At 48.9% G+C, this 15,604-nt stretch overlaps 1 protein-coding gene and 1 pseudogene across 1 annotated transcript; both read right to left on the reverse strand.

Moving 5' to 3' along the window:
* Positions 1–2,276: 2,276 nt before the first annotated feature.
* On the reverse strand, positions 2,277–10,052 carry LOC113460381 (keratin, type II cytoskeletal 6A-like; annotated as a pseudogene).
* Positions 10,053–11,921: 1,869 nt separating this feature from the next.
* Positions 11,922–15,579, reverse strand: LOC102067569 (keratin, type II cytoskeletal 75). Its single transcript, XM_074530640.1, has 9 exons — positions 15,034–15,579; positions 14,443–14,657; positions 14,118–14,178; positions 13,913–14,008; positions 13,507–13,671; positions 13,128–13,253; positions 12,521–12,741; positions 12,242–12,276; positions 11,922–12,130 (listed from the first exon to the last, which is right to left on the reverse strand). The coding sequence occupies exons 1-9, from the start codon at positions 15,577–15,579 to the stop codon at positions 11,922–11,924; spliced, it is 1,674 nt and encodes a 557-aa protein (XP_074386741.1).
* Between the last annotated feature and the right edge of the window lie 25 nt (positions 15,580–15,604).

Consider the following 15,604-nt stretch of genomic DNA (forward strand, 5'->3'; position numbering starts at 1 on the left):
CTGAGATAAATAGGGGTGGGTCAAGAGCCCAAGAGGAGCCCCTGAGAAGAGAGACAGGACTGTGCTGCAGAGAAAAGGAGAAGAGCCTGAGAGCTGGGACTGCAGCAAAGATTACAACACAGGACCTCCCCAAATGTGGGGCGCTCCTGTCTCTTAGGCTGACCCGGCCCAAAACTTGGCTTCGGAGCTTCTCCAATCCCATCCTTGGTAACTCCTGGCCTGGTGGCTCTGCCAGCTGCTGCAGAATGGGGATGGAGATAAAGCCTGACTGCTTTCCCTCATCTGGAATGAGCCTTTCCGAAAGTTTAGCTCTGATCCTTGGGATCCATCTTCCATGGTTTTCAAAACCTCTTGGAGCATTCTTGCTCTTCTGGCATCTCCAGGGACTGCCCAAATTGCTCTCAGTCCATGGAGGGGGGGAGATGCTCCAGGGGAACAACTTTTCACCCCAAATTGTCTTTCTGCTCTTTGGCTGGTTGGGATGGTGGTGTTCATGGCCAGATGAAACCAGCCCCACCTTCTGGTCTCTGTTGGCTGTTAATCCTGGAAAACCTCCCAAGCTGCTGCTTTGGGATCTCTCCCAATGCTCCAGGGCTCCCCCTCTTCTCAAACTGAGACAGGAGGAGTGGGAGATGGGAAGGCTCTGAGCAGCAGCCAGTGACAAGGCCAAATCTTCTAAAATTGCTCTAAAATGACTCTTGCAGGGGGATTTCATAGTGGCATGGAAATCCTGCACTGCTTGTTTGATTGCAGTTTGTTGAAGAAACTTCATAAAGTTCATATTAGAAGTTCAGCAGGAGCAGAAAATGGGAGGAACGAGCTGGTTACATTTTGGCACAGGAAAAAAAAACAAACCCAAACAAAACAACAAGAACAAAAAAGAAAAAAAAAAAACACAAACCACCAAAACAAACACACAAAAAAAAACCCCCCCAAAAAACTCCAAAAGCTATACATGAAGGTATTTAGCCTGAGATGTTTTTCCAAATTATGTAAAATTTAAAATTTAGGCTTGTATTCAGCAATTGTTGTTCTTTCCCCCCCCTTCTAACCCCCTTTTTCCCCTGTTTCTAACCTGTCTCCAGCTTCTGAGAAGGGGAATGATTTTCTGCTGGGACACCTGTGCATTATGTGGGCTTTGGGTTTAAAATGATCCCTTCTGGGTGGGTGAGGAATTAATTGGACATTAGTGAGAGCCCTTTCACCTATGGAAAATTAAGGTTGAATTTTGGGATGTAGGAGAGCCCTGGAGTGAGCCAGCAATGCCAGAGGAATTGGGGAATGGAGAAACTGCCTGTGGGAAGATGTTTTGTTTTCCATTTCATAAGAATTTGGGGAGTGAGGGAGGAGTAGGTGGGAGGGAGCACCATGGGCTCAACTCCCCTGGATTCCTGGGCAGGTGAAAGAACAGGCTCTGCTTGCAGAGGTAAACATAATTCCCAGCCCCTCCTCTGGATTGGCACCGCGGCACTGGGAAGGTGCTCGCTGAGCTCTGACGTTAATGAGACTCGTTAATGAGACAGCTGATTATTCACTGACAAGCTGCACTGCCGGCTGGGGGAGGGATACGCAGGGGAATTGTTTGGATGGGGAGAGGCAGCGCTCCCAAGCTGAGAAACAGCGCTGGGAAGGTTTTCCCTCAATGGCAAAGCGACAAGCAGGGATTCTGGGATGATTCCAAGGCTTTGTCTGGCAGGGGAAGGTGCTGCTTCTTGCCTTCCCGTGTTCCAGGTGAGTGGCTCAGCTCCGGAGCTTTCCTGGGTGGTGCTTTTAGACACAAACCCCACGCTGGAGCTGCTTGCTGCTCCGGAGCCGAGCCCCCCCGTTCGAAGCCTGCTGTTGAAACCCACTCCCAGCCCCAGAATGTTCCCACCTCTGTAGCTGCTCCCAGGTTAGACCACGACTGCCATGGGAAAGCAGGGGCACAGGGTTTGTTTGAGGAGTACAAAGGAATTTCAAGCTTTAGTTTCACACATTCCAGTTATTTCTTGGACAGTCTATCGCTGACTGGATTTCACACGTCTTATTCTCCAGCTTTTCTTCCTGGCCTGAGGCATCTGAGTCTCCCAAGGGACAATCTCAATGTACAAATCCCTTCAAATTAAAATCTGGTCAAGGAAAATGTGTCTCAGGCTCTTTGGCCTCTCACCTAAAGGGCTGCAAAAATTATATTCATTTTTGTGCAGATAACTACAAGGTGCATCCTTCCTTCCTTGTCCTATCCTCAATTCCAGGTACAATCAAGTAATGACTTAATATAGTGTTTGTGAGATGGATTACTTACAAATATTGATGGCACCAACACCTTCTCCAGACAGCCTGGAAGAAATAGAGGATGGAAAAGTCACGGTTCCTTTTAAGGATAATTTTAAGCAATATTTTTGCACCAAGAACCTTGGAAAACAGACTCAGTGGGGGCTGGATCTGATGGGGAGTATCGAAGAGGATTTGGAATGACACCTGTTACTGTGTAGGATGGGGGTGAATTTCCTCTGCAAAATTTTGTGAGACCTTTCACCTCTTTGCAGGGCAAAGGTGAGAACGTTTCTGGATTTGGATGGGATTTGGTTGGCAGGGGGAGTTCCCACCTGCTCTCCTCACTCTTCCTGTTAGTCCCAATTCTCAATGTCCAGGTCCAGCTTGATGTTCACGAGCTCCTGGTATTCCTGGAGCTGCCAGGCCAGGTCAGCCTTGGCTTTCTGCAGAGTGGCCTTCAGCTTCTCCAGCCTGGCCCTGGCATCCTTGAGAGCGATGTCCCTGTGCTGCTCGGCCTCAGCAATGGCCATCTGCAGCCCAGCTACCTGCGGGCAGCAAGTCCAGCGACCTTGTGATGGGTCTGGATCCTGATTTCCAGGCCCTTTCCAGCCAGGGGTGGAGATGGGAGTGCCCCATGTTTGTGGAGATCCTGTGCCTGCACCTTCACGCTGTCCGTGTCTGAGTGGAGCTGCTGGAGCAGGTGGTTCATCTCTGAGATCCCCATGCCAGCTGGCCGAGAGCTGCAGCTCCTTGTGCTGGGTGGGCAGGGAGGTGACACGGGGCACAGGCAGAGACTGACTCTGCTCTGATCCTCTCTTCACCAGCACTTGCCACACTCAGCCCCTTGAGCTTCCTCCTTCTGTTTCCTTCTGCTCCTCCATCTCTCATTATCAAAGCAGCATTTTCCCAGAGAGTCGTGAAGAATCATGGAAGGCTGGAAAAGACCTTTAAGTCATCAAGTCCAACTGCCAAACATCTCCAAGGAACTACCTGAACTCCTCTCCAAATCCACTTCATTTTACACCTTTCTGCCCTGTCCTCGCTGCTTGTTCTCTCCAGTATAACTCAGCCTTTGGGAAATGCTAAACAAAAATCTCCCTGTTTGTTTGCACCTCCTCACCCTGCTCTGGTACCAGGATCAGCCTCAGCATGGCTCATGTCCTCATCCTGTGCCTTGGCCTCACTGATGATGCTGTCCAGGGCCAGGTTCTGGCTGTTGCCCATGGATGGCACCACCGAGGGGTCAGAGATCTGGGTCTGCATCTGGGACAGCTGCCGGAAGTCAAACAAATTCATTTTCTGTCCCAAATGTTTCACTGTTTATTTGTCCTGAGCTGAGATGTAGAAGAGAGTTGGGGAGGAGCTGCAGCACGGATGTGAGAGATGCTACTCACTTCCAAAACCTTAGTAAGATTTATTAAACCTTATAAAAAATACAACAGAAGACTGAATAGAGAAAACATTACAGCGCTGGGAGCAGTGCAGAGGATCCCACCATGTGCTCACCCACACAATGGAGGCTTCACCTTTTAACCCTTTAGCCCCTCCCAAAGTTCTGCCCCTTAACTCCTTTGCTATCCAGTGGTGGATTTCACTTCCTTAAATCTTGATTGGAGGTCATGTGTTGCCATGGTAATGAGCCAACCCTCCCAAATGTCCCAAACCCAGGCTATCCCCTGATAACAATGCAAGGGGGGTAAAACATAACCATAAATCCATAAAACTTTTCTTAACACATATACATTTTATTCACCTTTTAATTGTGAGAGTCAACCATTGCATTACTCATCTACCACACTGACCAGCTCTTTGAGCCTCTGGAGACTGGGAAATTTGGGATACTCTTACTCATTCATAGAGGGCTTGCAGGAAGTTTATCTCATCTTCACAACATCAGCCTTGGTCCCCTGATCCACCTTGTTCACACAGGTAGCATCCACATCGTGGAACGGTGACAAAGGAGCTTGGACCAGACCTTTTCTGGGTCACTGGGTGAAGTCTTTGTATCTAACACAAACCTTTGATTAAATTTAATTAATTTAATTAAACTAAATTAAGAATAAATTAAGAACTGAAATTTCATATTAAACCAGAAATGGAGGATTTCTTGATCTCTGCGCCTGTAAGTAGTGCCAAAAGTTAAGTAATTTCTCACCTCCACCTTTTTTTGGGAGGGGAGGAGGGAGGATGTCCATGGATCCAAACAATGCCACACCACTGAATTTCCCTTTTCCTGCCAGACAGATATTTTGTACAATACCTGAAACAGCAGAAGCTTCTTACTGTGTCTCCTGCGGGTGAGACCAGGGGGCTGTGGATGCTGGGATTGGACACAGAAAAGCTGAGGACTGGCAGAGCATCTGGTGAAGGGACAAGGTCAGGATGACCCAGAGCTGATCTGGGGCACACTCCTGAGTTTGGGATGAGGGACCTGAAACAAGGAGCAATTACAGCCCAGCACTGCTTCACTGGCACAGCCAGGTGTTTCTGCTTCCTGGCATGACCACCTGTGCTCTGGGCCTGGCAGTGCTGGATACAAAGGGTGATTTGAATGTGCTTTGCCTTTCCAAAGCTGTCCCTGCTTTGCTGGCCGTGCCTCCTCACCTTGACCAGACAAAGTTGTTCTCTGCTGTCCTGTGCTTGTTGATCTTCTGGTACCTCTGAGGAGGGAGAGCTCAGAATCTCTTCAGAGCCTCCACCCTGTGCAAACTCCCTCTTCACACGAGGAGAGACCAAAGGGTCTCATTCTGCAGGGGTTTACCAACAATCCACAGATTTTTGGAGGGAGCAGTGCTGGAACAGAGTCCTTGATGGAGCTTTATTGTTTCTACTTCTACATCACTGATTATGATGGAAAAGGCAGCACCCCTGGGCTGGAGGGCGGGAGGAGCCGTCTAGAAAAGCTGAAGGCCCTCATCAAAGGCACCTTTTATGCCATGAATGGGAGCCTTGTGCTCCCGAAATGTTCTGGGTGGAGCTGGGTGTGAGCTCATCGCAGCACCTGGTTAGTCAGGAGAGGCGGGATCTGCGGGGTGGCCGGGGCTGGGAGAGTCCAGGCCACGCTCTTGGGAAAGGTCAAAACCCAGCGAGAGCCTGGACCCATGCCCGGCTCCCATGGAATGCTTAAATGGGGGAGATGAAAGAGAGAAAGAGAAGTTCAAAGGAAGGAGGCCGTGCAGGTACTAAACCATTGGCCTCTTCTGGCCCTTTCATGGGGGAAGATTTATTCCCATCAGGAATATCCACCCCTGAAAATAATTTCCATTAAGCAGAGCCCCAGCTTTGCATCCATTTGTGGGTCTCAGAGCTCTTGGCCTCGTAGAAGAGAAAATTTAATGTCTGTTTTCCAGTTGCTGGATTAATGTTTGGCACAGAGGAATCAGAGGTTTGGGTTGGAAGGGACCTTAAAGATCATGTCATTCTGATTCCCATATTAGGAAGAAGATTTGGGATCCAAAAAGTTTAAAATAGTTAAAGGTGGGAAGAACAAATTCCTAGGAATTGGGGCAGGAGCCCAAAGTCCTTTTGTAGGTGTAGATGCAAGAGGATGGTCCCTGCCCAGCAACATGTGTGATGTCATTGAGCTTCACCCCAGAATCCACTGATCCCAAAGGAATATTTGCCACTTTGTCAGACACAAGCAGAGCTCTAAATTCTGAACTGCATCTCTGATATGACCATTGACTGGCCAAGGATTTCATGTGCGTGCTGATTTCCTTACCCAGGGCAGTCTAGGATGTTTCAATGCTGCTTTGGGGCTGGAAGGAACCTTTCCTGTTGGGAAAGGTGGCACAGAGTGGCAGGCATGTGATCTCCTGGGAAAGGAGATCAGAGGGTTCAGGCAGGATGTATGTGCCCTTGCTGGGAGCTGGGATGAGCACCTCACACCCACATCTCATATTTCTGGTTCCACACTGACAATTTAAGCTCTTCATTTATTCACATCAATGCCCAACAGATCCCTCATGACCATGGAAGTAGACACAAATACTGGATGGATGTTTTCCTGAAGTGCAAAGAGTGGAGGAGAGAGGGAACTCCTGCTCCCAAGAGCCTAAAGAATTGCTGAGCCAAGGATCCTTGCTTTCCATGGGGTGGGAGGTAACTCCTCACTTCCCAAATGCTCAAACTATCCAATACATTGAACAAATTCTGATTTAGTGTTAGACTAAAGAGGAGATATTTAAATGGGACATTGGGAAGAAATTTCTTCTTCTGAGGGTGGGGAGGCCCTGGAATGGGTTTCCAGGGAAGCTGTGGCTGCCCCTGGATCTCTGGAAGTGTCCAAGGCCAGTTGGATGGGGCTTAGAGCAGCCTGGGAGAGTGGAAGGTGTCCCTGCCCACAGCAGGGTTGGGATGGGATGAGTTTTGAGGTCCCTTCAACCCAAACCATTCTGGGATTCTGTGACTCCAAGGATGCTGCTGGCTGGGGTGGCTCCACACTGAGCTTCTCAGCTGACAAGCACTGAGATGCAGCTCCAAGCAATTCAAGCAAAACACAGAGCTCCAGGGAGAGCTTGGAGCCCCTTCCAGTGCCCAAAGGGGCTCCAGGAGAGCTGGAGAAGGACTTGGGACAAGGGATAGGGGGACAGGACACAGGGAATGGCTTCCCACTGCTAGAGGGAGGGATGAACGGGACATTGGGAAGGAATTCCTCCCTGTGAGGGTGAGGAGGCTCTGGAATGGATTTCTCTGGAAGCTGTTGCCGCCCCATCCTTGTTACTGTCCAAGGCCGGGTTGGATGGGGCTTGGAGCAGCCTGGGATAGTTGAGGTGTCCCTGCCCATGGCAGGGGATGGGATGAGATGATCTTTGATATCCCTTCCCATCCAAACCTTTCTGTGATTCTGAGGGCACGTTTTTTGGGCTGTCTTGGGCCTTTTCACTGACACAGGAAGAAGAGAGTGAAGTAAAACTGGACAGATCTTGCTGTGGGTGTTGCCTACCTGACCTTGAAGTGCTCCTCCACATCCTGCATGGCCTTGTGCATGGAGCTGAGCTGCAGCCTCTCCTCTCTCAGAGCCTCCAGCTGCTGCCTCAAACTGCTGATGTACAACTCAAACATGGACTCCAGATTATTCTACACAATTTTCTGGCCTTTTAAGAGGCTCCACTTGGTCTCCAGAACTTTGGTCTGTTGCTCCAGGAACCGCACCTGAAAGCCATCAGAACAATATAAATCAGGATCCTTAACTCAAACTTGCCTTGCTTTTCATGAAATGGAAATTTAATATGGTGGGGGTTATAATGTTTTCTGTAATTTGAAGCATGATTAGATGGGCTTGTTACCAAAAGATCATTGGTGAGAAGATCTGGGAGCCGGGAGAAATACTCAGCTACATGGAAACCTGGAGAAATAATTTCCTCCATGCTCGGATTGTCAAAAAGATGTATATGGACAGTCTGCATATGGAACAAAGTCCTGCACAAAATCCTTAACTCTGCTTTAATGATCTAGAATTAAATTTCTAATGTTGAGAACTTCCTGACTCCATCGCCAGGTAATGCCAGAGGTGGAGGAGGACAACGTGCCTCACCTTGTTGATGAAGGAGGCAGATTAGCTGTTGAAGGATTTAATTTGGTCCTTGTCCTCCTGCTGCACATTGGGGTCAATCTTGGTTCAGGGGCACCAAGAGGCAGTGGTTGACCACTGCAGCCACATTTCTCTTCACAGAGAAAAGCAAGGCACAATTCTTCCCAAGAATACTTCTGGGTTTCACATTCTCTGAACCGCAGAGAAAGGAAAAATAATTCTTATCATTTGCTGTGCCTGTATTTGTGCAAAAGTAGAATGCAGTATGGAAGTTGTTTACCCAAAGTGATGGTGTTTTGTTTCCTTGGCCGCTCAGGGCCAAGTGTGTGTGTGTGTCAGGACTGTTGGATGACAGTCATGAAATTCAGTGCAGTGTGTGCAGTTGGGTGCAGAGTTAAGAGCTTGGCAGATTCCGTTTTAGATGTACAGAATAATATAGTATAATAAAGTAATTAATTAGCCTTCTGATAAGATGAAGTCCTCCTCATCATTCCTCCTTTGTCGGGGTTCCCAACGCAGCTATAGACCATGACCTTCTGGATCCCTCCAGGACCACATCCAAGCCCATATTTTCTAAGCTGTTTTTCAAAGAGGAGATTACTGGTGGGGCAAAAACCAAAATCCATTTCCATCCACAAGTTGCCTTTGGGCTTGGTTTTAGCTTGGTTAAAATGGTTCCTGTTTAGTTTGAAGCTGATGAGACTGAAGTTGCCGGAAGAGGGAATCCAGTGATTGGGAAAACGCCAGTTTGATGTGCTTTGCTAAAGAAAAATCTTGACTCTGCCCCCAGATTTCCAACCATTGTGGGGTAGTGACAACCTGTGCTGATCCAGGCAAAAGTTTGTGTCTTGGTCTGCACTCCTGAGCTTTCCAGGCAGAACTTCACCTGCACTGAGGTGCTGCTGGTAAAGGTAGGGATCTGGGAGATGGCAGTGCCTTTCTGGGAGCCCAGAATTCTGAAATAAGAATTCTGAAAGTCCAGGGTCCCCTGAGAGAAAACAGCCTGAGGTGTGAAAGTCCTGCTCATCAGATGAGTCACAGAATGTCCTGGGCTGGAAGGCACCCACAGGGACCATCAAATCCAACCCCTGGCCCTGCACAGATACTCCAAAATCCCACCCTATGCCGAGGGCATTGTCTAACTGCTTCTGGAGCTCTAGCAGCCTTGGAGCTGTGACCATTTGTAGTGGTTTTGGTTCACCAATTTGGGATTTCCTGGCCAATGCACCAATTAATGTGGTGGGTCTAGCACTGGCCAGTGGACCCACTAGAATATACTCACTCATTTCCTGCTGTGAGATAGATTAGGAGGAAGGCAAAGCAAGCTCATAACTTTAAAAGGGTATAAAGAAAGCTTTATTAACAGTAATTAAAAGAAAGAATAAAAAGAATCAGAATAAAATCTTTAGAACACTTCTCTCCTCTACAACTTTTTCTTTCCTACTAAGAATGCACAGAAACAATTTAGTCAGTTTATAATTTCTAGAACAGTATTTATCACTTCTAGAACAGTCTTTCTTCAGTTCACTTAGGGAAAGAAGTTCCTCTTGTTAATGCTGTGGAGACTTCTCCACAAGGAAACAGTTCTCTCATGGCTTTTAATTTCCACAAACAGCAGCACTCTGGGAATCTGCAATGGTGAAGTCCCTCCAATCTTTTACAGCTTTCCCACTCTGTGTTTATGGCTCATGTCAACTTATGGGGTGCTATTTTAAGGATGAGCTGTTCAAGAGCAAAGATTATCTATCTCTGAGATCATCTTCATCACTGAGAACAGAGGTCTTCTTCTTTCCATGGGGCAGAGGGTCTTCATCACTCTTCCCTCTCTCTGTTCAGACTTTTCATGGAGTCACAGCTACTTCAACATCTGCTTACTTTAGCATGGAGGCTTTTGTTCATATCTACAATTTGAACACTTTATCTCATCATACTTTTTCAATGAGTTACAGGGAAAAAGAGTCTGATGGATCAATTACATCTTTCTCCATAGGTTCACAAAAGGATTTCAGCCCCAAGATCAAGGCATCTCCTCATCCCCCCCATCTGGGACTTGACACTTTCTTCACTGACCTTAGTGTCTTCATGTTGTTCTTCTACGTGTTCTCACTCTGTTCTTTTCTCTCACCCAAGGGAGGATTGATGTCTGTAGGTCTCATCTGTGTACTGAAAGAGTTAATATCTCACCCACACCTGCAGATGGCTGTGTGATTTCTGCTGGGTAGTGGTAGAGCTGTTTGCGGTAGAGGATTTCTTTGGTGGCCATGCTGGGGAGAGGGCCAGGATCTCAGCAGCACGGCCGGGGGCCAAGGGCTTCTCTTCCCCATGCCCAGGGGTTGCAGATAAACCCCAGTGATGGTAGAATGCTGGTCGAGCTGGCCTGGGGCTGCTCCTGGGGCTCAGCGACCCCAGTTCAGCCTGGGCTGGCAGCAAGGCAGGGCTTAGTAGCGGCCAGATGTCAGCAACCGCAGCCATGGCCTGGCCTCAGCCCCGCGGCCTCCCCTCCCCTGCCCGGTGCTTGCAGGTGAACCTCAATGGCAGCAGAGTCTTGGCCAAGCCGGTCCGGCCCAGGCCTGCTCCTGGGGCTCAGGAACCCCAGCTCAGCCTGGGCTGGTGGCAGGGCAGGGATTAGTAGTGGCAAGATGTTCACAACCATAGCCATGTTCCAGCCTTGGCCCTGCGGCCTCCCCTCCCTGCCCAGCCCCATGGGCTCCCCAGAAAGGGGTCCAGCCCCACGGCAGAGCCTGCTCAGCCTGGCCCAGTCGGGACAAGGATCAGGGCTGGCCATGTTACCTGTTCTCAGGCTGGAAGAGAAAAGAGACTTCTCAGGATTTTTCATTTTCAACTTGTGAGTTTACAGAGGCGTGGTCAGCTTTCTAGTGGTTTAACAAAGTGTCAATATCCAAAACGACTCACTGATTGGTTTTGTCAGGCACAGAGGAAGCTCTCAACAGCTCTTCCCAAAAAACCCCACTTCCATAGTAGTTCCAATGGTAAAACCAGCACACCATTCTCTGGGGAGCCTGTTCAGTGCCCCACCACCCTCTGGGGACGAACCTTTCCTGATGTCCAGCTTGACCCCCCCGGTACAGCTCCAGCCATTCCCCGGGTCCTGTCTCTAGTCCCCAGAGCAGAGACCGGAGCTGTCCCTGGGCATGAAGCTGCAGCCCCCAAGGAGTCTCACCTCAGTCTCCTCTTTTCCAAGGCAGACAAGCCAACCCTCAGCTGCTCCTTGCCCCTGCAGACCCTTCCCCATTCATGTAGCTCTGGATGGAGCTTTGATGCTGGACAGTGCTTAAATAACAAACCATACTCCAGCTCTGCTGCTGCCAGTGGGATGTGGACTGGAGAGCCTGGAGAAAGATGGGCAGGTACTGAAGAGGACAAGCCACTTCCTGTCCAGTGCCCTGAGAGTCTTTCACTGTCTCACAATCTCCTCTGGGGATATTATTCCTCCAAAAAAAGGTTGTTTTGGGGGTTTAATGGGTGTTTTCCATTTCTAATTATGGTAATGGCAGTGGAGGTGTTTTATCAGTCCCTGCAGATGTGTGTGCAGATCAGATGAGCTGCAGCACTCATCTTCTTGGGAAAACCAGATTTATATCCCTCCATGAGTCATCCTATTCAATTACAGAGGTTTGGGCACAACTACTGTGGCATAAAAGGCTGAGATGTCTTAATGTAGGAATTAAGGCAGAAGAACTTTGTTTTGTGCCAAGTAGGAAGGGCAAATATCTTCCCATCCTCATGGAAATAGAACATCCAAGTGTTTTATTCCTGTTGGATATGAGGTCCATGGACTTGGGGAGGAAGGAGGTGTCTCAACTTCCATGTGCCTTTTTTACCTTCAAAGCAGGAAAGTTACTGTGCTGCACCAGCCACCCTTTGCCACAAGGTAAGAGAAGAGAATTGGAATTGAAAAGAGGATGCGACATAGTTAATTCCACATGCCTTTTATTAGACAAACACTGGGAAATGAGGAATGTTGAGGGTCACAGGACAAACAGGAGCACAGCATCTTTTATATAACTAATGACACATGGGTTTGATTTCTAAATCTTTTGAAGGAGCCGGATAAGGATTGGACCCAAGAGAAGCCTCAGCACTGGTGGCACTAGGGCCTGGAGTCAGTTCCTCAGTAACATCCCCTCATGGAAGAGCCGGTGGAGATGGACTTGAAGCTGGAGCTGCTGCCTCCAACCATGCAAGAGCCACCTGTGCCGTATCCACTTCCAGAGATGGAGCCCATTCCCATTCCAGCACAGACCACACCTCCGGGCCCACCACTGGAGCTCAGGTAGTTCATGCCTCCATATCCTGTTCCTGAAGTGCTTCTGGTCACAGCTGCCAGGGAAAAACAACATCATGAGAGGAATTCACAGGCAGTGGATGAGTGGGATAGGCTCTGAGCAGGGGTGGGAGGTAGATATAGAAATGTCTCTAAAAGTTACTTACAGATGTTCACTGAGGCAGCACCTTCCCCAGAGAGCCTGTCAGGGAGCAAAAGAGAGCCAGTGAGACATCAAAGGGAACCTCACAAAGGCAGGAAAATTTCCTTTGAATATTTTTGAAAGGTGCAAAGTTTGTATGAAAGGCTGCTGTATCCAAACAGCTCCTCTTCACAGGCACTCACTGGTCTTTAAACAGCTTTCAGGTCTGAATGTGGATCTAAACCTGACCAGGGTGTTTAACTCCATTGCACCTCTGAAAACTGGGATATAAAATCTCACTCACCTGCACTCCTCGCCCTCCAGCAGCTTCTTATAAGTCACGATCTCAATGTCCAGGGCCAGCTTGACATTCATGAGCTCCTGGTATTCCCGGAGCTGCCGGGCCAGGTCAGCCTTGGCTTTCTGCAGAGCTGTCTCCAAGTCCTCCAGTTTGTCCCTGGCATCCTTGAGGGCCATCTCTCCACGATGTTCTGCATCATTGATGGACGTCTGCAATCCATTGACCTGCAGGAGAAAATGCAGATTTTCATTCCTTATCAAGAGCATAATCCAGCTCTTTGTATCCTGAGGTCCCAATCCCACGTCTGATGTTTGGGTTAACATCAATAGGGTGTGATCTTAACTGTCACTGATCCATGAATTGAATTCAATTCATTGAACTGATCCATGTTCTGAGTCAGGTCCCAGTCTGGATTTACCTCTACAACTCTCAGAATCTCCTTGTGGTGATTGATACTACACTGAGTAACTCTTGGTGATGTCACTGCTCTCATATAAATCCAGTCACGTTCATTCCTGATCCTGCAGAACTCCCTTGGTTGATTTTATTTTTATTCCCTGGGCAACTCAGAGGTGGGGTCACAGCAAGGGTTATGTTTGCTGCCCTTTACCTGTTTTTTCACGCTGTCAATCTCAGATCGGACCCGCTGGATGTGGCGGTTGAGCTCTGAGATCTCCTGCTTGGTGTTCCGGAGGTCGTCCCCATGCCTGCCAGCTGTGGCCTGCAGCTCCTCATACTGCCACAAAGAGGGACAACCAGTCAAAGGAAAATAAGCTGGATTTAGAGCCCAACAGTGCAGGTTTGGGGCTGTTTGCGTGTTCAAAAATGTGTGCGTGTTCTCAATCCCAAATTAACACTTCTGAATTTCATAGGGTTATTAAATATGAAGACATTCTGTGTTTCAAAATCACAGTGGGAACCACCTCCCTTGGGGAATTTGGGGATGGGAGGATGGTTTTCCCTTTGCAGAAGCCTCCCGAGACACTTACCCTGGACTGGTACCAGGACTCGGCCTCGGCGCGGCTCCGGTTGGCGATGTCCTCGTACTGCGCCTTCACCTCGGCAATGATGCCCTCCATGTCAAGGCTGCGGTTGTTGTCCATGGTGAGAACCACAGAGGTGTCAGAGATCTGGCTCTGTATCTGGGACAGCTCCTGCAAAAGCAGCAAATACTCCTGAGAGTCACAACACAAATGTTGCTTGGAGGATGGAAAGCCCCAGGGTTAGAGGGGAGAGCTGGGTGAACAAAAGGATTTTGCCAAGACAGCTGCATGCAAAAATGTGAAATGGAAAAACCATTGAATTATTTAGTGCAACAGAGGGGGAAATAATCAGCCCTGAGGCTCTGGAATGGGAAAGGAAGGCAAGGAGAAAGGTATAAGCTCCGGTGCTCACAGTTTCGTAGAGGGCTCTGAGGAAGTCGATCTCCTCTGTGAGCGAATCCAGCGTGGCCTGCAGCTCTGCCTTGCCCAGGTAGGCAGTGTCCACTTTCTAGGAGAGGAAGCACATCATCAGAATGAGGTGAGCTTCAGACAAGCAGAGGAAAAGCTGGAGAAGGGGTTTCTTGCAGGGCTGGGAGGCCATGTGGGCAGGCACTCACCTTCTTCAGGGTCACAAACTCGTTCTCGACATCCGCGTGCTTGTTGAGCTCATCTTCATATCTGTGGAAGGAAGGTGGAGGGGTGGTCTAGGCTTGTTTTAAAATTATTTAATGTTTTCAGGACCAGTCTCTATTTTTTTTTTTATGTACTGCTCTGTACCTTGGTCTTTTTGCTCTGTAATTTTCTGCCTGTTACTTTTCAGCCATATCTTGTATTAAACTCAGACTTTTCTCAGAGGATTGAATCAGCAAAAAGGCTTTTTTCCCTCATTTTCTTCATCTGTTGCAGCCCACCCAGGCCCAGGCAGACCACGAACAGACTCACTTGTTCCTGAAGTCCTCAGCAATGGTCTGCATCTTGCTCAGCTCCCCTCTCAGGTTCTCCTTGTCTGTTGTTAGGCTGCTCAGGTGCCTCCTGAGGTTGTTCACGTAGGTCTCAAAGAGGGGCTCAATGTTCTTTTTCACTGTTTTGTTCCCCTGTTCTTGCAGAAGGGCCCACTTGGTCTCCAGGACCTTGTTTTGTTGTTCAAGGAATCGGACCTGGAGAGAGAAGAATGTTTTAGAATGGTTTTCCTTGGAGATGTGAGGCACATCCTGCAAGAATTTACTTGCTGGAAGGTGGGAGGTCTCAGCCCTTCAGCTGACAAGTTAAACACTCCTGCTCTCTCTCCCAACTCTGCTTCCTTACATCCAGTACCACCACTTTGTCCCTGTTTTCTGGTCTCACTGCTGCATTCCTGAAACATGTAAATGGTCTCAAAGCTGGAAAGCCTCAGGATTTGTTCTCAGGCTGCTGGGATTTTAGAATGCTGGCAGTACAGGAGCAGCAAAATAGTGGCTAAAGATATAATTCACCCTTGTTTGTGCTTCCCCACCAAAGAATCACCACAGCATAACCAGGAATCTCAGGTCTCACCTTGTCAATGAAGGAGGCAAATTTATTGTTGAGGGTTTGAATCTGATCCTTCTCATTCTTGCGGATATTCTGAATGTGGGGGTCAATCTGCAGGTTGAGTGGCTTCAGAAGGCTCTGGTTGATTGACACTTCATGGATGCCCCCAACTGGGACAGCAGGGAATCCAGGGCCACCACCAAACCCAAAAGGACCAGCAGCTGCCCCACCAAACCCAAAAGGACCAGCAGCTGCCCCACCATACCCAAAAGGACCAGCAGCTGCCCCACCAAACCCACAGGAGATCCCAGTGCCAGCACCAAAACCTGCGGGTCCGTAGGGGACACCACCTCTTCCAGCTATGGAGATCCTCTGGCATTCACCAAGGTTGTAGAGGCTCCTGCTTCCAAAGCCTCCAGTGAGCCTTCCATAGGCAGTGGTGGCCCCACAGCCCCCAGCTTGGAGTGCAGGGCGCAGGCAGAGGCTGGAGCTGCTGGCATTTGGGACGAAGGCAGAAGCGGCGCTGAAGTTCCTTCTGGCCTGGCTCCTCACAGTGCATTGACGGGACATGGCTGCCAGGAGTGATCCAAGGAAT

The sequence above is a fragment of the Zonotrichia albicollis genome, chromosome 33, assembly GCF_047830755.1.
Source record: "Zonotrichia albicollis isolate bZonAlb1 chromosome 33, bZonAlb1.hap1, whole genome shotgun sequence".
NCBI lineage: Eukaryota > Metazoa > Chordata > Aves > Passeriformes > Passerellidae > Zonotrichia > Zonotrichia albicollis.

What these genes read in the sequence shown, in the direction of transcription:
- LOC102067569 (XM_074530640.1), bottom strand. Translation starts at nt 15,579, where the DNA reads ATGTCCCGTCAATGCACTGTGAGGAGCCAGGCCAGAAGGAACTTCAGC. An exon ending in AGTTTGTGACCCTGAAGAAG is followed by an intron (nt 14,009 to 14,117) that starts GTGAGTGCCTGC and finishes TTCCTCTCCTAG; the next exon opens with AAAGTGGACACTGCCTACCT. An exon ending in CTGGAGGGCGAGGAGTGCAG is followed by an intron (nt 12,277 to 12,520) that starts GTGAGTGAGATT and finishes GCTCCCTGACAG; the next exon opens with GCTCTCTGGGGAAGGTGCTG.